Below are 21,446 nucleotides of genomic sequence, written 5' to 3'. Positions count from 1 at the left end.
TTTTTGCCTTTCAGCATAGATATCAGCTAAATCTTTAGCACGTGTCCTCTATTGCAGCACTCTTTGAGGTTGTCCTTGTTGCCTCCTTGCGGTTGTTCCCAGTGAAAGAAAAGTCTAATTTTGCTTACAGGCTTTCAGCAAAAGCCTGCCTTCTCCAGTGACAGAGAGCCCCGCCGCTGATCGGGCAGCGCTTGCTGGCGGTGACAGAGGAGCTAATACTGCCGTCACTAAAGTAGATATTGTGATCGGTGGAAATAATTTACAAAGAATAAGAAGTGCTGTTATGTTCGTGGTACAGCTTAGAGGTGGGGAAGTGTAGAACTGGGAAGGAAAGCTCGTGGCTCGAACAGAGGTGCAGGAGTGGGTCCGTAGGCTGCTGCTGAGCCCGGAGGCTGTGGAAGCGCGTCCTCGGTCTGGAAGTATATCAAGCTCCAGACAGTCCATTCTTGTTTCGTTTGTACATTATGCACCATTAATATTAACTGCAGATGCGAAGTACATCTCTTGACATTTACAAAACGTTAGTACGCTAATACGCCGTCAGTGAACTCCCACTCTGCCTGATGGGCTCCCATTCCCCTGCCACGGGCTCCCTTCTCACCCGGGCTCTTCTGCTGAGGCCTCTTGACGATAGCTTGTGTCACTAATGGCGTGGAGGTCTGTGCTTATTTAGTGAAGGATTCGGAATGAGACGGCTAGAGCGGCTTGTTACGTAGCAGCAGGCCGAGAGTGATCCTTCCTCCGCTAACGGGTTGCATTCGTTCCTAACCTGGGCCCTGGGGAATGTAACAGCAACAGGTAAAACCCTCTGTAATCATTAAAAATCCAGTGAATTATCCAGTTTGCATTTAAAATATATTCTAATGCCCACTTAAGTTTGCGTTCTTTCATTATTGCCCAAATACAACTATTATTCTTAAGTTGTTTGAAACAGCTTCCTTCCCCTCTGCAGTGACTTATTAACAGGTTTGGTAATTGAGTTGTGCCCCGCTGTGAGCCAGTACCTGTATGCTAGAAAGGGCTGTTAGTGACGCTAGGGTGTGCATCCAGCCTTAGGTGTTACATATCCCCTCTCATAGAGCTTGCAACATTTTTGTATTTTACTTTTGTCGCTATTACCATTATTGCAGGGGACATTCTGTCCCTGGCTTTGTCTCTTCTTTTTCCCCGCCCTCATTCTTGTCATTAACCTCCTTATTTAGTTTTTCGTAATGCAAATATTTACACTTCATTTAACAACATGACCAATGATTTCTCCAACAAAAAAGTCCTTGTAGGGCAGCAGATCATCGTGGATAGTCTGCTACCAGAGACTGCAAACTCTTGAAGTCAATCAAGCTTCAAAATAGTGGCTAAACATCTCGCCGAGATACCCAACCAATCTGTGAACCATTGAGGCTACAGTAATAAAGTGAAATATTTGCCATCTGATTATTTACGCTTGCTTTGTTTAATTATAGTTTGAAAATGAGATCATCACGAAACTGGATCATGAAGTGGAAGGAGGCAGAGGAGATGAACAGTACAAAGTGTTATTTGACAAAATGTAAGTGTTGATCAGCGGCGAGATTTATGTCACGGTAAAGTCAGGAGAGAGAGCAATTAGACTACAATGAACTTTGTAGCCCAGAAATAATTAAAATCTGTTAATGATGCACAGTATTTAAAATTGCACCTGAGTCAAGGTTTTTTCTGTGTGTGATTAACAAGGCGAATGTAATTGGTTTTTCAGTCTCTTGGAGCACTGCAGAAAGCACAAATACCTTGCTAAGAGTGGAGAAACTTTCGTGAAACTTGTTGTCCGCTTAATGGAGAGGTTGTTGGACTACAGGACCATCATGCACGATGAGAACAAGGAGAACCGCATGAGCTGTACTGTGAACGTGCTGGTAAGCAAAGAGGAGTCACCAGCCTGAAATGACTACTGCATTCTTAATTTTACACCTTTAACAAAAGATTTGTGTAGAACAGAGTGCGTGTTGGGATTCTTATGAAAGTTTGAAATACTTTTGTTTTTTTTTTTCCTTTTTTGATGAAGGTGAATCTATGAAAATATGGGTTATTCTTTAATTGATTCTCAGGAAAGATTTGAGAAGAAATGTTTCAGGTGCTGATCTTTGAGGGCTGTTCATTGACATTTACAATTGATGTATGAAATACTTTATGCAGAAAAACACTTCGACATAGAGAACGCTGGAGTACTATGCAGTTTACTACTGAAATTTTCATCCCATTTGTATTCTGTTTACTGCTCATCTTCCGTATTCAGAATTTTTGAAGAAATTTGAGTGTCACTATTTCATTCACAGCAGAAAAAGCTTGGGTTATTTTCCTCACTGATGTAAAATTTCCTCCTCTTAGTTCCAGAAATTCTGGAATATCTGCTCTATACTACAAACCTGTGTCCATTTAGGCTTGAGTTGGAAGCAGTAGACGTTGTCCCCATAGCACGCACATCACGCTCTTTGGTGGAAGCGTTAGAGCATGAGATTTTACTAGCACAAAATCAGATCATATCGAAAAATGTCCAAATAAATTTTGGAGAGCCCCAGACATAATACCAGCTAGATTTGATTTTTCCAGTAGGACTCAATATTAAACAGGTAGCCACTAAGGATTCAGAGCTTTCATCCCTATATCATTACCAAAGCTTTTATTTCATTTAAATATGTGGGGCAGAGACAGTGTTTATCGTTTATGTGATATGGCTGATAGATTTTGTTCAGGCTGGTTTGGAAATATGTGAGTGAATAGTTTGTAGCTTTAGCACTTGCAAGTACTGCAAACGTCCTCGGCTCATGCAGTGCAGCCTTTGTGGCGCACTATCACATAAGCTATAAATGAAACGCTGCCCGTTAGAATGGGAGAGAAGATAGAGACATCAAATCAGAAATTGGGATTTTGTTTTTAGTTTGTTTTTCCTCTCTGTGCACATCAAAAAGCATCAGAATGTTTAGGAAATGGGAAAAGAGGAGGAACTTGGAGAGTTGTCACCGGCTGCTGAGCCAGCAAGTGCCATTAGGCTGCCCACAGAAAAGTCATTAAATCATAGAATCATAGAATCGTTAAGGTTGGAAAAGACCCTTAAGATCATCGAGTCCAACCGTTAACCTGTCACTGCCAAGTCCATCTATACCATGTCCTCGAGCACTGTATCTATCTGTTCTTTAGATACCTCCAGGGATGGAGACTCAACGACTTCCCTGGGCAGCCTGTTCCGATGCTTGACCACCCTTTTGGTGAAGAAGTTTTTCCTAATATCCAACCTAAACCTCCCCTGGCGCAGCTTGAGGCCGTTTCCGCTTGTCCTATCACTCGTTACTAGGGGGAAGAGACCGACCCCCCCGGCTCCAGCCTCCTTTCAGGCAGTTGTAGAGAGCGATGAGGGCTCCCCTCAGCCTCCTCTTCTCCAGGCTGAGCCCCCCCAGCTCCCCCAGCCGCTCCTCCCCAGCCTTGGGCTCCAGACCCTTCACCAACTTCATTGCCCTTCTCTGGCCACGCTCCAGCACCTCGATGTCCTTCTTGTAGTGAGGGGCCCAACACTGAACACAGTACTCGAGGTGCGGCCTCACCAGTGCCCCGTACAGGGGCACCATCACCTCCCTGCTCCTGCTGGCCACACTATTCCTGATACAAGCCAGGATGCCATTGGCCCTCTTGGCCACCTGAGCACTCTGCTGGCTCATGTTCAGGCGGCTGTCAACCAACATCCCCAGGCCCTTTTCCGCCGGGCAGCTCTGCAGTCACATAGCGTCCTCCCGAGCAGAACTGGAGTTAGAAAAGCCTGCCAGTTCGCACCAGGCCAGATAGGAAATAAAAAATCACATACACCATACGCTCTAAAACATGACAACTATTTATAAAACTAGGAAAAGTTCCTAAGGAAGGTGAATTAATGTCTCCTTTCCTTCATCATAATACTCTGAGACTCTTCCTAGCAATTCTTGCCATACTGACGGCAGGGGGACCGATGGCACACTTGGGGGTTGGTTTTGTTTTCTCTAAGTGTCTCTAACAGCATCTCCTGATGCTGATTTTTGTCATCTGAATTTTTCAAGTATTTGCAGACGATAAATTTTGTGGGAGATTTACTGCTGTCAGGTTAAATCACCGTGAGATATCCACATACAATGCTGCCACTGAAGTCTGTGGGAAATGCAGGAAAGCATCGCAGGGCAGAACTTTCCTTTGTTTTCAGTAGGCGTGATTTAAACCCCTAGGTTGATTTTAAAGCCCCATTTGCCCTCCAGGGCCAACACAGGCTTTTCATCATTCTCCATGCACCTGAAGGGAAATTTATGCTTTTGCAAAAACCCAACTCAGGGCTGATACTCAGCACAGTTCCCATTTCAGGTGTCAAACAGTTCTTAATTGGGACTTCAATGATGCAGAGGCTTTCACAGGATTAAGTTTGTCTGTATTGACTGTAGTTTAAGTCAGACGTTTTGATATGCATTTAAGCCAGTGCTGATGTTAAAAAAAAAAAATAAAAGCCCTATCTGTTCCCTCAGCTGCTTGTTCCTACCCTTGACAGTCCTGGCGAAAGCCAGCGTGCCACCAGGGTAGCAGAGCAGATCTGAGGAGGGGTCTTGCTGAAAGCTCACGCTCTTCCCCGCCAGTTATTTTTCATCCCCATCAGTTCCTCGGCCCGTTCGCTGCAGAGCCACACACGTGTGGGCCAGCGCAGCGTAAGGGGGACGTGGGACCCTGCACCCAAAGATGGGGCAGGAACAGGGGCTGCTTTTTGGGGGAGAGGGAGCTGTAGTCAATGTGATGTGTGTCGGTGTCACCGCTGCCCAAGCCTCTTCCCGTTTTGGTTGATTTGATGTTGCTTCTTGAGCTGCATCAGAAGGGCAGAGCAGCTGGCAGCAATATTAGCCTAAAATGGTTTTGCGTTATTGATCCACCTGACTCAGAAGTCTCTTCTACTTTAAAAAAGCCAACAAAACGCAAGTAAGAAAAAAACGCAGAAGTTTTTCACGTGGTTCAATTTGTCTTTTGAGTTGAACTCAAAACCAGTGAGCAGTTATGTCAACTAAAATGGTATATCCACTGAATAATCCATCATTTCCAACTCCAGTACCTAGAGTCTATCTTGTATTTTGGTTCTCTTTGAAGGAAACAGTTTTGTAGTGGGCTTGTGCATCTATTAGTACTGGGCTTGTGCATCTATTAGTACTGGGCTTGTGCATCTATTAGTGCCTACTCAGACTCGTTTAATTTAGCATTGAAATATATTGTGATTCAGTGAAGGAGAAATTTCTTTGTATTTTGTTTTTTTAGATATATTTTAACTTTTGAAGACAAACTTTAAATTAGATTCAGAAATGCCTTTAATATCTCGCCCAATTTATCACGTCTTGCATTTACAATATTTGTAGTGTTAACTAGTTTATCTCAAGACCAGAGGCATTTAGACATTTCTGAAGAGAGTGTTCATAATGTGTGGCGTAGGAAACCAGATAAATAACGCTAATCTAACTTTTTATTTCCAAAGAAACTATTAGAATTCAAGGGCAGATGATGTATTGCTCAACTAAGGTTTGGAGTTTTAAATCCATAGAACAACCGTTGCTCAAAAATTATGTTTTTGTACGTTACAAAATTTCAGCTGAAAATGGTTAATGATGTGTGACTTGCAAATGCCAGAAGGAAATTTCTAGCAGTACTATTCTTGCAAATTCTTAACCTTTGCAATGAGACATAAGCCCTAATACGCTACATCATGAACCATCACGGCATTAGACTTTATAAGTTAACTAACCTGTGTTCTATCACTAGAGGCAAATTTCATTTTGCAGTTTTGAGGCTGATGTTATGCAATTATGAATTTTTAATTTAGAGCATGTTCTGTATACATTCCAGGCTGTGAAATCAAAGACTTCGTAACAAAATTGTGTTGTTTTTCAGAATTTCTACAAGGAGATTGAGAGAGAAGAAATGTACATAAGGTTTGTAAACACGACCAGTGACAAACTGCTCGACGTACTGTAGTGTAATTGGAGAAAATTAAGTTCATATTAAGCATTCACTTGGGGGCTGGAGGAAAAGAAGTAATGAAGAAACATACCTTTACTGAACCTTAAGTACATTCAAAAGCTTATCTTCGCTGAGAACAGTGAGCATTGGAAATGAGAGTCATGAGATTTTTATTGTCGCCTTTCTCCAACTCCCTCAGTTATATTATGATGAGCACTGAAATACTCAGGAGTGTTGTCAGATGAAGAAATAAATAAATCAAAAGAAAGCTGAGCAAAGACATAATTTTGCCTCCTGGAGAGGTACAAAATATGTGACTTGGGGTAAAAAGGGCTATTAAATAATATCATGACTGATACTTATTTTAAATTTAAAGCTTTTAGGAACCTTTCAAAATCTATTTTCACACAAAGTAAAAATGGTAATATGTTGTTGTGCTTTTTGGAAACCTCAGGGTTCCTAGTCCTCTATTTGTACTTTGGCTTAAAATTGGCTAGACCGTTGTGCTAAAATGATGAAGGTTGTGTTTTCACTGCTATTTTAGGTGTCTAAATGTTATTCATGAATTCAGTCTTAGATGCTTGTTACCTTTTTGGAAGAATTTTCACTTGTGAACTCGCTTCCTGTTGTTTAAATGGTTTTAATTATTGCTTTATTAATTTGCAAAAAGAAAATAAAATCTAGCAAAAGGCAGGATTGATAACTGCGGACAAACACATAAAGTTATGAGTTATAGGTCTGCCCTATTCAGCATCGCAAACTGTTTCTCACTGTCAAACCCACACCCAAATTCTCTCCTATTTCTGTCAACAAACTTATAATGTATCGTAATGAATATCAAAGTTCTGTATTTTCACTGGCTTTTCAGAGTACAATTTTAATAGGTGTTTGAGTTTGGTTTGTTTGTTGTTTTTTTTTAATTGTCATTAAAAACAACAAACAAATTAAGAGAAGCCCCTTCCAGAAGAGTGGTGATATTGAAATTAAGGAAGAATATTTATATATCTGTCTCCATAGCTGAACAATTAGAACAAAATCTCTTGCAAAAAATCTGTATTGGATTCATTACGCATCACAAGTCATTTATATGTATTGGAAAAAAACCACAACAGAAATGCAAATGGTCCTAAAGGTGCCTGCACACAGAAGTACGAGCTTGAAATAATCCCACACGTATTTGGTTGTTTGAAGACAGATTTGAACCATTGTAATCTTCAACATAAATTCTTTAGTAACGTTTAAGAACCAACTTTTTTTAAGAACCATTGTTTTTATTACTTGTAGGTACTTGTACAAACTGTGTGACCTGCACAAAGAATGCGATAACTATACGGAAGCTGCCTACACGTTACTTCTGCATGCAAAGCTTCTTAAGGTAAACACCAAAATACACTGCAACTTTTGAAAGTCATGGTAGCAGTAACCAATAGTAGTGTTGCTTGTCAGTCTTAGAACATCTGCACTTTAAACTGACTAACAACTGCGTGCTGCTTCTTAGGTCACTTTTACCTTTTGCACATGTAATTCATGCTATTCCTATTAATAATAATATTCCTGCAGTTCCTGGTATGCAGGAAACCAGCCCTCTGCCGTTAGTGTACATCAGAGCATGCTTTTCTCATCTTGATCTGAAGTGAATGGAAGCACGGTCAAGTCAAGACCACAAGTTACAAATTGCAAAGCTGTAATTACAGTTTCTTTTAAATATCAAAATTATGTAATGTGTGGAAGCATCTAAACACATATTTTAGTAAATCAGCTCTCCACAGAATTGTTTTTGCAAAGGCAATTCAAGGGAGTGCTGGAGACTGTCCTCAAGTGCTCTTGGGCATCTGTAGTTTCAGGTTTGCTTTTGAAAAATTAGAGAGAGATTCAAATAGTCTATTTTCCAAGCTCATGCCTTTAGAAGGTGCGTGTCGTTTTAATGCGGTATTACACAGTTTATAGCACGTTTAAAGAGACATAACCATATCGCTGTTTTTCAAGGAGTGTTTTGGTGTAACCTGCAATATAGATAAATAAAGTGGTTTATCTATACAAGGTGCATGTTAATAAAGCATTTGAGGTTTTAACACTATATAGTGTCAGTCAGAAATGCAACGAAGCTGTATTTCATAAGCATTAATCTCGCTGAATCTCGCATTTTCTGGATAGATGGTGTTGTCTCTATCATGCACCGTATTTTCACCAGCGTGTCACGACTGTGGCAGCCACGTTCCTGGCGTTACCGTAGGGAAGGGTGCCGCACTGCACAGCGGCCACTTGTGGCGGGAAATCACATGGTTAATGTAGCTCAGTCATCACTAAGTTAGTAGGAAGGAGGTTTATGTTTTAATTTTAAAAAGCAGTCAATAGAAAAGGTAAAAATCTAAATTTCATAAGAATTCATGTTTTCGGAAGCGTTTACTTTAGTCCCATTCTTCTTCCTCACATCTTCCCCCCCACAGTGAAGTCTTTCTCCAGGGAGACCTGGATCTCTTTCTGCTCCCCTCGAGGACGGTAGCGCCCGCGGTCGTATGGGGCCGAGAGTCAGGGACAGAATAATTGACAACTGCATTTTCCACTTGATCTGTTTCTCATGCCAATGGCGAGTGTTATTAAACCTCCCATACTATTGAAACCGTCCGTATTATTGCAAACCTTCTGTATTATTACAGAAGCTCTGCTAATAGTACTCCCGTTTGGTAAAGGAAGTTTATCTCATTCCAAGCAGCGAATTGTTCTTAGCAATCTTTGATTTAATCTAAGCAATCCCAAGCAAAATGCGAGCGTAGAATATCTATTTTGAAAAGTCGGAAAGTGGAAGGTGTTACATGAAATGCTTCTAACAGATGCACTGAGAATTAGTCGTACCTCAAAACCGAGTAAACTGCATCCAAGCTATAGTAAGACTAAATATGATGCAGTGCAATTTAAATTAAGACACTTTGAAATGTGTTTACTGTATTTTAAAATAAATAGAAGGTTATTACGCAAGAAAACGTCAGTGAGATACATCTGCAAAAGCACTGTAGCGATAGCTTTATTCATTATTAAAAGCAGGGGCAGTTGTTGGGCAGAGCCGGCTGGATGCAGTCACTTCTTCGGTAAGGAAATTTTCTGTGCTGAGAGGTGTGTCAGAGCGGTGAAGATGTGAGGAGCTGGCTCCGACACCGTCCGTCACACAGACTGGTGCAGGCGGGTGCCTGCGGGTGGAAGTTGGAGGGAGTAACTCGCCGAGTCTGTGGCTGCAAAGATCTCTCTTATTCCCACGAGGGACGTAAAACAGGACTGCCAAATTCTGTAATACGTGGTCATCGCGCCTTGCGTGAGTGAACCTTTTAGACAAGATAAAGCATTCATTCCTTTGCACACGTGCTGCGTTTTCTGGAAAAATGATGGAATAAACCATGCCATAAAATGTCACTCAAACTCTTACCTGTTATGCCTTGAACTTGCTAGTCAGTACGCTTTAAGTGACCTTAAATTAGAGTTTAGCCAATTTAGTTTTTCTTACAGAATGTGTTCAGAGACCGGATGAGTATCTTAATATACTCATTGAATTTACTGGAAAGAAATACCCAGTTTTCCCTTGTTATAATGCAAATCGATAGAAGATGGCAAATGTAAGAGTAGTATTTGTCGCAGGTTTTCATCACTAAGTGGATGTTTGTTTACAAACATAATTACATTATGGTTTGGAATTATTTTATTATAAAAGCGTATCGATCTATCTAATACAATATCCTGGTACTACCAGTAGCTGGCAGTGGAGGGAGGAGTTCAGTATTGCTTGAGAAGCAGCAATATTGTGGTGCGTGTAACTTTAGGCAATTGAGTTTTTCTTTCAAACCTTGAGGGCAGGATTTTCAATGACACTCATCATTGGCATGTATTTCATCACGTTGATTTTAATGGGATCACATTTAGGTCAAGACTGAGAGCTTTCGAGAATTTCACCTTTAAATTTGCGAGAAGGCTATCTCTGTGGAGAGCGAGGCACCATCGTTTTCTCCAGATCACTGCAAGCTGATGAAGTGCACTTAACAAAAGAGGCTTTAGTTTTACTTTTTACCCATTTAGACAAAATGAAGATGTTCAAAACTAACAGAAGATAACAGCTCTTAGTATGCTGAAAAAAAATGCCATCGCATTGCAGATTCCATGAAGTTTGTGTTGCTCAGAAACACGGCTTTGTGGTACAAAGTTGTCAAAGTTGTCTGCTTTAGCCAAACACGAACATTTTGGCCAAATTAAGAAGTAATTGGGTGAAATTTAATAACATATAAGAGGTCAAACTGGATGATGTAACAGCAATTCTGTGAACAGGTCTGTGAGTTGCTGATCTTTAGTTGAATTTCTTCTTTTCCGAAAATTATACCACTTTATTTCTATGGACAGTCATTCTTCTGTAGTAACTTTGATTTTCAGAGAAGAAAGTGAACAGTTCTTTAATTAATTGAGTTTTTGAACTTGGTTTCTTAAGGCAAGAAATCCTATTGGAGCACCTGTCCCTGTCTCTTTTTCAATCTATGAGAAGTTTCATTTGATTTAACAGAGGTTTGCGATTTGATTTGATTTTATTTGATTTGATTTGATAGATGTTTGTGAGTCTCTAAGGTATTAATTTCCTGCTGGCCTCATAAAGATAGATAGCTATGGAAGGGTAGGATACAGTATTAGTACCCTGTCTGGGAAAAGGCTCCAGTATTGTCTTATCCCCAGGTAGATTGTAGGGAATATGAGTGGGAGGAGAGAGGGGAGGTGAAGAAGAGGCGATATGAATGCTGGAGTCCAGAGGTTTCAGTTGCATCGGTCCCTTAACGGACACCAGAACGTGCAGGTGGAAGGGAGAAGGCTGCAGGGAACTCCTTGGTCCTCTCAGGTCTAGGAGGAAACCCATTTAATGTCTGTGCCTTGCTCCTCAGCCGTTAGGCATTTGCTGGAAGAGCAAGAGCTACTAATTGCAGACAGGCTGTATAAAGTTAGTTGCGCTTTTCCTTGCCTCCAAATGTTCTCTATGAATTTTAGCCATTTAATTTCTGTGCCCACAGTCCTTTCCATTTGTATTGCTGTATCTTGGCTTCGGGGCTTCTCTCAACATAAATCCGCTCGTGTTCATTATGCATCCAGCAGGTTGTACCCATCAGCAGGCCAAGGTCAGTCTCATCAAACTCACCGAGGAGAGGAAGCCACCTCAAGAAGCTTCCTTCCAGCTGATATATGTAATTAGCCTCCAATTACAGCATTGAAGTAAATGGGCCTCGTGCCCAAGGAATCAAAGTACACAACCGCAAAAAAACCCGTTGTTAGTGCATTAGCTGTGGTACCACTTCTTGAAATAAAAGAAGAGTATTTTATTTAGCCTAATTTGACTGACATATTTCATAATTTTTGATTTGCTTTCACTTTTCTCCTCTTTCTTGCATGATTTAGTGGTCAGAAGAAGCATGTGCAGCACATCTTACCCAGCGGGATGGATACCAGGCTGCTACTCAAGGACAGTTGAAAGATCAACTCTATCAAGAAATTATCCATTACTTTGACAAGGGCAAGGTAAAAAGAGAAAAAGAAAGTCCAAACATGTTTCATTGCCTTTCTCTCTAACTTATAAGTTGAATAGTAAACATAGTTTGCATCAAATGACCTTCAGAGAACTTTAAACTTGCTGCAAGTTATTTGGAGTGCTTTATGTAAACGGTCCATCAGCTAGCACTTAAAGATAATAATATTTAAAAAAAAAAAAAAATCAATGGTACGTTTATAACTGTTGTGTTAAGGGTAAATATATGTGCATATGATGCCATACAGAAAATAAAAAAGTGATGCATGTAATTTGGGGGACTTCTTTTTTCTGGCAATTGCAATAGCTAATGCAGTCCTTCAGCTACCCTTGTTTTTTCTCATATACACAAAATGATTCCCTCAGAGAATGGATGTCTGTGGTTCATATTGTAAGAAGGCAGAAATAGTCCCAGATGGGAATATTTCATTGCAATTGCCTGTTTTATTGCAAGATGAATTTGCATTCGGCATTCCATGGTGGGAAGGGGAGAATGCCGGGGTTACCTGTCCACAGAGGTCAAGGGCTTTAACTTGGTAGACAGGGAGAAGTAGGGATGTACCCGTGTTTGGGTATTTCATGCACAAAATGTTTAAATACAGAAGTAGAGATCTCTTTGTCAGAATATTTCAGAAATGTAAACTTGGGTTTTTAAAAGCAATCTTTGTTGCATAAATGTAGTGCAAACAGAAATGTCATTTTCTGGTAGAACTAGAACATTATCCAACCAGCTCATGTTTTCCAAGTAGGTTTTTAGCAGAATCAGATTAGTATTTTGATAGAACCTTTGCTTAAAAGGTCAAATTTTATACCTTATCTTAATGCAATATTTAGAAGTTGTTAATAAATGATGCTAAAAAAAATTGTAATTCCAGACTGCGATAGAGCCGGGCTACACAAACAGGCTGCGTGGGGCTGGGGCTTGTGTAGGCGCCTCGGTGCTTATGGAGTCGATAGCATTGGTTTCCCCAGCACGCTTCTGCTGCTCAAAAAGCTTTTACTAACCCTTTAACAGCGGGTAAGGAGAACCTCGTTAGAATTAGGGTCAGAGCTAGTTTAAAAGTATATTTTAATATTACATTCCTCTCTGGAAAGGAAAAGCCAGAAGTTGCATGTTTTTATTTTGTTGTTTTACGTCTTTATGGCTTCACAGTTAGTCTTTTATGGCGCTAGTATACAGGCGGTGGGAATTGTTCTTCTGAGCACCAGGCCAATGCATTTTAGCTATAAATTAAAAGCTGCAGAGTCCTTTACATCTATATTGAAAACAGCCTGTCTTAAAGTTGTACCCACCCGTTTCTGCTGATAGTGCTAATGAGCTGTTTATATAAACAGCAGGCAAAATACCTGCTGCTTACTTTTCCGCCCGCGCCACATTACACAGCACGGCATCCACGCTTGAGAGACCGTTGTTAGCCTGAATAACCATTCTTAATTTTTTCGGATTTACAGCTAGAAATGAGAGAAGGCTCGGCCTGCGTTCGAAAGAAATAGCACTGAAAATGCTGCGTTTTCCCTTTCCCTCATAGTTAGAGTAAACAATCGAATCTTCATTATTCTCAAAATTTTTGGTGAACAATATCAAAGGGACCACTGTGATTACCGATTTGTATTCCTTTGCCCAGCTCAAGTCGTAGGACTCCTGTCTGATTTTTTGTGTGTGTGTGTGAGGAGATGATTCATTTTCAAAGCACTCGTTCCTGGTTACAGATATTTCTTCTCTTATTTTCTGGTCACTCCAGTTGGTGATAATTTTTTCTATTGTTCCACGAAAAGGAAAAAAAGTAAAAGTCAATATACACTGAGAATATGAGCATCTTACATGAATTTTCAAATGTCAGGAAGCTCAAAGTTGAGGTTTCCACAGAAGAATTAAGTTAATCTTCTCATTTGGGATGTTCTGACATGAGGTTAAATCAACTGCTTACATTTACCTATGCAGTTTGCAGTTTGCAAATGCAGTCCGGCAGCTACTTTAACTATGCCATTCCATGATCAGTAACACATCTGAAATAGTATTTGCTGTGCATTTTTAGAAGACTGTACCGATACAATAACCAATTTGTCTTTTTTTTTTTACCATAATTGCCCAGCTGTGTCTCTACCTGGCAGTTCACTCGGGGTTGATCCCAACTACTTTGCTTTCTCTTCCCATAGAGTTAACAACAGATGTCAAAAGAAGGTAATTTTACCCCGGTCAGCTGTAGAGCTACTTCCAGGCTTTTACAGAAGCTCAGGAGTTTTGTTTTAAAGTTGTTGTGAGATTGTGCCTCTTCCACTCCAGCCTGCCTGATGGGAAGCGGTGGACTTGAGAGGGAAGGTAAACGTGGTTGGAAAGATTAGGTAGAAGAAATGGAGAGGGGTTTCCTAAAAGATGACGCTTGGTTATGAAACATTGGCTTTTTATTTTTTTAAAGGATAGTGCAGTTCAGCCTCTCAAAAATCATGATCCCTTTCTCTTAGCGGAGTAATTTCCCAAGAGGAACGCACAGTGCACTTTTCAAGTGAAGACCAACCATGAGGTTTATTCCCTAAATATTAGCGTTCATGGTGAGATGAATCTAGAGGAAGGTATAATCCTCCATACACAGACTGGACTGGAGTGGACCTCTCACTTCTAGACCAGAAGTGCCTGAGAAATTTGTAATTTAATAATACGGAGTGTGGGCTTGCAGTGAAAGCAGGAGTGTGGGCATTTCATTTTGGCTGAGAACAAAATACCAGCCTTCACCGTGAATATCCTTGTTATTTGTAGTTTGAGACCCATTTAAGATTCCTCGTTTTGATTTCTAGTTTTTAATATATTATTCTTAGGAACTTTGTTTTTTTACTTATATTTGACTTTTGGCCCTTAAACCAGTCTTCTGTAAAGCTGACGTACACCTTTCACCTTGATAAATTAGCATTTTCAGATACCACTTCTGCATTTTGCTGTTCTTCTACTTTATGGATTTGATTCCTTATTACTAATACTTTTCATTACTCTTCTAAGCTCTTTGTTTTCAAAATGAAATGTTGTTACTTCCAAGCTTCCCTAGTATACGCATAGTTTTCTCTCCTAGATTATTCTTCACTGAGTTGCACTTTCCAGTCTCATCTCCATCTCTCTTGGCTTTTGCCCTTAAAACCCTTATCCTCACGCTTATCACGGCAGTCTAACCTGTCCTTTGAACTGCTCTGAAGTGTTTGCTCTTTCTGTGTTTTGCTGAAGCTTTGTAATTTTCAACAAAGCCCTTAATCCAGGGACTTTACTGAAAATTGGCAGGTTAGACTATCTCAGGACGAGAAGGAAAAATAGTGGCGGTAATAAAGTGATGAGGGAAGGGGGTGAAATTTTGCCCGTGTGGAGCAGTTCATGTTAGTCAATGCTAATGAACTACTGAAGCCAAGAAATGCTTGGTGTCATTTACAAAGATAAGATACTATTTTTAAACAGGCTCCTGTGGTCTCTGGAGCCATAAAGGAAGCAGCAGCATTCTTATTCCTGCATGGTAAAACGTACAAACAGCAACGTGTTTCAAGTTTGCCAGTAGATGCCGCAGTCTATAAATCAGTACGTGTTTTCCACTGCTGCTTCATAAATTGAAAGCGTTGGTCCCAGGGAGAAAAAAGTAAAGAAATGCACACTGCTCATTTATTTCTGCTCCTCCTTCCTTCCCCTTCTCCTCTCCCTCAACCCTCCTCCCCCAAAAAAAGCTTTTACTGTTTTACTGAAGCCACAAAACACAAAATATTTGAAACTACGCAGTAAATGCCACGCTTTGGCTTAAAATGTCTTTTTTCCACCTAATGGGATGGCATCAAGTGGCTTTTTCTTCCATCTAACAAGATAGTGGTGTAATTCACCTGTCTGCCAAAAATCGGTGCGAGGCTCACGTCCAGCTCGTATCCCACGTCAGATCGTAAGCCCGTCCTGAGAGCTGTGAAGGACAGAGACAGTCTTCAGAGAGCAAAGATACGGTGTTTGACCGTGTTCCAAATGAGTATAGCAAGCTGCTTTAAAAGGTTTCCAGCCATGGCGATATCTTGCACATCTTGAATGCAATACTAGCAATAGAGAAATACTGTGTTTCAACATTTTATTTAAAATATTAAGCTTACATGATGGTTAATTAACACTATCTGAAATTTAAACAGCTTGGAATGTCCCTCATGCATCAGAATATTGCATAATAATATTCTTATCCTAGATTATTTCATTTTTACTGACCGTTAACTCAGCAGGCACTAAGAAATATCCTAAGATCCTACTTTGCTGCTATTAAAGAACCTCAAAAACTAAATTGGATGCTGCAGTTCTTTCTGGGCAACAAGCAAGCCAGCTTCAAAATTAAATTAAATTGCTAGGTTTTTCCTAAAAAGATCTCCTCCTGCATCCTCAAAGTCTTGCCCATAACGATTTGCAGCTCGTGTCTACACAACTAAATTTAGGCTATACACATTTTTCTTATGCCTTCACTATAAAAGAAGCATTTTCCTTCCGCTATCGCCAACCTCTCTCTCTGGTACACTCTCCAGATAAATTGTTTCTCGCATTAATGAGTTGTACGTCGTACAAATCCTGTGTAGTAGCTCCCCGTACGGCTCATTCCTCCAGAAGACCTGCCATGTCCCGGGCAAACCTTCCAAGGCAGAAAATCTGCGAGGCAGCAGATCGGGAGTTATTGACCTTCAAGAATATAAATTTCATTTATCAGGATCCTTTGCCAGAGCCATGCTGTCCTCACCTGAATAAATTTGCTCTGTAGTAAACAGAGGAATTTTTCAGAGGGCTGTGCAGGGGATTTTAACCACACGGTTCCTGCGTCTGTGACGACGTTGGAAAGATTACCAGCTGTGGTTTTGTTTTCGGGGATGTTGCAGGTGTTGTGATCCAGCTGCACAACCGGCCGAGGGAAAAGCCGGGTGGTTAATGGAGTCGCGGACCTCCGGACTTCAGGGCACTTGACATTTTACAAATTGAGTCTTATAATACAAGTTCTTGGTGTTCCTTCGGAGGATTGAACCAGACAATTGGATTTCAAAACAGAGATGTTGGAGCGGACTGGGGTTTTTAAGAGGTAGTAGCAACAAGAAGTAGGTGCTTTTCTCTAAGACAGATCCCTTGGCTGGAGAGGGGCCAGCTCAGAGGCTGGCAAAAACTGGAAGAATCTTTTCCCATGGTGAGGCCCTTGTATCAGGTGTTTGCAGCACGGTAGGAAAAGAGTAGTTCTATCTCTTACCTATACCTGAAGTTGTTCCAGTAAAAATAATGTGACAAAATATGAGCAGCATAACTGGTAAACTAACTTTTAAAGAATTTTTAAAGTAATTCCAATCATTTAAGCTGGAAATATATGTTGTTCATAATATCCGGTATTTTCCTGTTCATCTCCGCTTACAGATAGGGGAATGGATATTAGCATGGGAGAATGCTAGGATTGTGTGATTACTGCATGTATATTGGAGATGAACTAAATCTATATCATAACTAATTTGAGGATTCATTTTTTAAGCTCTGAAACATTTATAAAATTCATTATTAATATTTATATTTAGTATCACCTAAAGGGTTTTATCAGGCTGAGGGAGGCACAACGGAAACACAGCCACCGCTCCGGAGTGTTGAGAGTCTCGACTGACAAGGATGGGAAGGGGAGAAAAAATAATGACAAAAAAGATTTAATTCTGCCAAAGTCGTCATTTCTGCTCCCTATGGGCATTTGCATGTACCTTGGACAGCACAGGTCGGGTTTTGATGGGCTGCTGGGTGTTGCAGCAGCGTAGATGACGGTGACAGCCCAGGACGGGCTTGCTGCGGGCCGCGGAGCGGCGGTGGTGTGATGGCACTCGCGCTGAGCGATGCCAAGACGCCGTTTCAGGCCCCTCGGCTCCGCTCCTCCCCTCCTCTCTCCCACCGCTAATCCAGAATCCCCTGCCTCTTGACGGCCAGGTGTAATGAGTTTGCATTAAATCGCACGCAGCCTCAGGACCCAGCCGGTGCTTGCAGTTGCCAGCCGTGCTTTGGAAACGCGTCGCAATGTCTGTGCTTATTCGGGATTCAGTGGAAGAACTGAATGAGTTTGTTTACAGTGTTGATGCAAATCTAAAATTATTTAGTCTTCCATTTATTTCTAGTCTTGTTCAGCTCCAAAGCTGTTTGCCTGAGATCATCTATAAATATTTTCACAACGAAAAAGAGAGTAGAAGTGCTTCAGTTTTGGAGAGGGACTGGTTAAATCTGGAGCAAAATTATGGTAACGCCATTTTCTTTGAAATGAAAATGTGCAGAAGAAGTTATGGATGACTGAAGTTAAAGAGCAAGTGGCAGTCAAAATGAAGAAAGGTTAAGTGATTTTGAAAGGTTTCACTTGCTGACTTTCCAAACAACTAAGTATTAGTTTAGTTTCTATAAATTGGTAGTATATTGCTCTTCTGAATCAAAATTAACTCAGCCTAGTATGTGAAAATGTACTCCATTTTCTGCAAATATGCCTTTACTATTAAACTCATGTTAATTTTTGTTTAGAAATAAAAACACGCTCTGTATCATCATTCTAGATTAGATACATAATGCAGATAAAAACATTCAGATCCTTCCATTTGCAAAAATTGTGTTGCAGAGTGTAGAAACTGCCTTGTGATTTCCTGCAGACGTGATCCCTCATTACGGTGATTGTAATTAGTTGTTCCGATGCGTTTTTCATCTTCAAGGCACTTTACAAACATGAGGTAGCTCATGCTCATTCCAGTCCTCTTCCCTAGATCAATAATATTATGAACCCTGTTGTAGAAAATAGAAAAATCAAGAGAAGGGGTCAAACATCACTTGGAGCCGTAAGGAGAATTTAATGTAGGTACCAGGCTCTACCCATCACGAGCATCCGTCGCTGTGCTGTCTTAAATTAGGTCACTGCTCAGTCTCCGTTTGCCCATGCATCTGCCCATTTGTTTTCTTTAGGACTCAGAAGCTCCTTTTCCCTCACTCCGCCATACCTGTGTAGTTTCTGGCCCATATTTTCTCTTTACTTCGCTCCCTTACTTCAAGAGCGTAAATCTCTGTCCTTTCTCCCTGCAGTCTCCTGTAACTACTTTTGCTTTTGCAGCTCCTCATCTCCTCCACCATCCGCAGCTCCCTGCCTCTTCAGGCTGCTTCTTTCCATCCCTTCCCTCTCGGTCTGCCAGGACGATCTTTCAGTCCATCCTTGGGTTTGCGGGATGGGTGTCCTCCACTTGAAAATTGGCTCCTCATTTCCAGGGAGGAGCAGGAACGGAGGGCAAACTGGTGGGACCCGAGCCATGTCTTGCTTTTGTGGCATCAGCACGTTACATGTGGGGGAAGGCTTACTGAGCGTTCAGCCTGGCTGGGCGCCAAATTGCCAATTCCTAGGGAAAAAAAGATATTCTAGGTCCCAGTCTGATGTTTGTGCCACTAAATCACAGGTAGCTGTGCCCTGCCTGACTCCTCAGGCCAGTGCTGGCAGCAGTCTTGGTCCTACCGACAGTCGTATGAACCCTTAATGTTTTACTCGTATTTTTAAATCAGTGTCTAGAACTAGAGATTTTCCTAAAAGTCTTTTTTTTTTTTTTTTCCCCAAGTTTTCCTGAAATATTAATAAATGTGATTTCAATTTGCAGATCAACAGACAAAATTCTCCCAACATTTTGAGCTTTGAGTGGTGGGATTTCATTTGTGTGTTTTGGAGGGCTTTTTGGTTTTGGGGGGCCTTGGGGGGTAAAATATTTGTTATTTAGGCAGTGCGTTAAAGCGGTTGGGATTGGAGGGTCTGTATGAGATGGATGCAGGAATCGGTTGTGTGCGGGAAGGTTTCCCCAGGAGCACGGGTCCCCTTCTCCCTCGCCAGCATCCAGCTCCCACCATCTTTGGGAGTTGTGGTGCTTCATCTCAAACTCTTGGCTCCCAAAGGTGGATGTCTTCAAGGGAGCGACAGGGAAACGTGTGTTCAGCCCTTTTCCTCAGCCCTCCTTCATCCGACTGCTCTCTGCAGCTGCAGCCGTCTCGGTATTTCACCGGGGCAAGGAACATGTGGCCTGATGTTGAGAGGAGAATTAGATGGTGTGGACAAGGGATTTAAATTTAAGATGAAGCATAATATGAATCAAATGGATTTATAACTCATTCCAAATCTCATTTGTTTAATAAAGTGAGGTCAGCAGTGCCAGCCAAATTTGAGCAGCAGAGGCAGATCATCGAGTTTGATCGTGGATATCCTGGTGTGCTAATTTAAACATCTTTTTGGGTTCGAGTGGTTCTTTACATGTAAAGTAGAAAAAATGAAAAATACACATTTAAAAACATTGTTGCTGCTCCTCATTAAGATTGCTGGCTTCTGAAGAGCTGAAGGATATTGTTAAATTTCTTGGGGTCAGATGAGACGACTGCTGAATTTCATGGTTGAAGAACAAGAGAGGAAAAAGAACCAACAGAAATGTAATGAATATTTGTTCAAAGCAGTATCTGCAAATTGCCTGTCCTGTCTAATACAGATTATAGATATTAGAGGTAGAGAGAGGTGATTAGGAACTTATAATCAATCAACAGCATTTATCCAAGTCCTAGGCTCTGGGTGTCTTTGTGGGCAGGCCGTGTTTACACGTTATTGGATATCTAGTTGGGCTAGCAGGAATCTTTTTCTTTCTGAAGCAATTTGATCATTTTACTTGATTTGCATCAAATGGAGACGTGTGGGTAATGCTGTCACAGCTATTTGGCACATCCGATGCACAGTGTTTGCAGGCATGTGACACAATGCATTTTCTTGTGTTTTATTAAGATTTATTTTATGCCTATGTTGTTGTTTAACCAAGGTATGTAATTCAGTTTTTTTGTTGTTGTTTTGTGATTTTTTTTTTTCAACAGATGTGGGAAGAGGCCATTGCCTTGGGTAAAGAACTAGCAGAACAGTATGAAAATGAAATGTTTGATTATGAACAACTCAGTGAACTGCTGGTAGGTTTTTTTAATGGCATAGACACAGCAACAATTTTTTCAGAATTTAATTTCTAAGCTTTTAAAATTATAGTGAAAATCTCTCTTATGACAGTAAAATGCAGAAATAGACGCCCGCTTTGGTTTTGTTGGACAAATGTTGATTAACTGGCTGCCACTGGAATGCCTGAAAAAAATTGAATTTTATTTTTTTTTAGCTGAAAAAAAAAAATATTTCTTTAATGTTAAGCTGATTTATTTGGGGGATAAAAGGAAATTTGGAATTTAAATACAAATGGGAACATGAAAGAATCCCCATTCTCTCTCAAGTGTCTTTCCATATTCACGTTTCTTTTTTTAGGTATGAATAATCCCCAAGCATTCATGTCTAGAGTCAGTTATTTTTGCCCTGACGTTACCCACTCATTATGCCTGCACCATTTTTTTTTCTCCTGCTCTTCTCCAAAGAGATAAATGGCATCTGTCACTGTCCCTCCTAACTTCTCAACCATTTTCACAGGAGTTGGGACATGATTCCAGTTTGGTTTTGAAAATTCTGTGATACATTTTACCTTTGCGCTCGCCAGAGTACATTGTCCTTATTTTCTTTGAATTGTTGATCTGCCTTATCCCAGTCTGTCAGAGCTGGGCATTAAATATGGTGTCTTCGCACCCTCTTTCTCCGCTACCACCCACGCTCAGTTTGAGGATGGCTAGGAGCTGTCTCCCCAGAAGCATCTCCATCCCCATCTCCCCAGAATCTCTTTTCTTGGGGAGGAAAGATTAAAGGTAAATACCACTCCTCTCAATTATATGGTTTCTTCACTCCTTTACATAATTTTTGTTTTGTCCGTGGTTCTGTCCTCCAGCCCTCTAGAGCTGAATTTATAGCCCTTTTTGATGGTCCTCCTTTTGTGGTATTTTAACAATTTTTAGTGACAGACCGATTGGACTGATTTGCCTGAGCCTGGTTTCACGTTGCCTTGTGCTGCAGGA

General features: G+C 40.8%; 1 protein-coding gene across 4 annotated transcripts in view; it reads left to right on the top strand.

Annotated features, from left to right (window-relative positions):
- Window positions 1-21,446, top strand: part of DOCK1 (dedicator of cytokinesis 1) — a 315,877-nt gene that overhangs the window by 247,452 nt on the left and 46,979 nt on the right. For all 4 annotated transcript variants that reach the window (XM_082310428.1, XM_082310427.1, XM_082310426.1 and 1 more), the window contains 6 exons: window positions 1,461-1,546; window positions 1,733-1,889; window positions 5,911-5,951; window positions 7,264-7,354; window positions 11,395-11,514; window positions 20,382-20,471. In XM_082310428.1, the coding sequence (XP_082166554.1) occupies window positions 1,461-1,546; window positions 1,733-1,889; window positions 5,911-5,951; window positions 7,264-7,354; window positions 11,395-11,514; window positions 20,382-20,471 (585 nt within the window). The remainder of the gene's footprint in view (window positions 1-1,460; window positions 1,547-1,732; window positions 1,890-5,910; window positions 5,952-7,263; window positions 7,355-11,394; window positions 11,515-20,381; window positions 20,472-21,446) is intronic.

The sequence above is a fragment of the Platalea leucorodia genome, assembly GCF_965183815.1.
Source record: "Platalea leucorodia genome assembly, chromosome: 4".
Taxonomy (NCBI): Eukaryota; Metazoa; Chordata; class Aves; order Pelecaniformes; family Threskiornithidae; genus Platalea; species Platalea leucorodia.
This window is presented reverse-complemented; position numbering and strand designations above follow the sequence as displayed.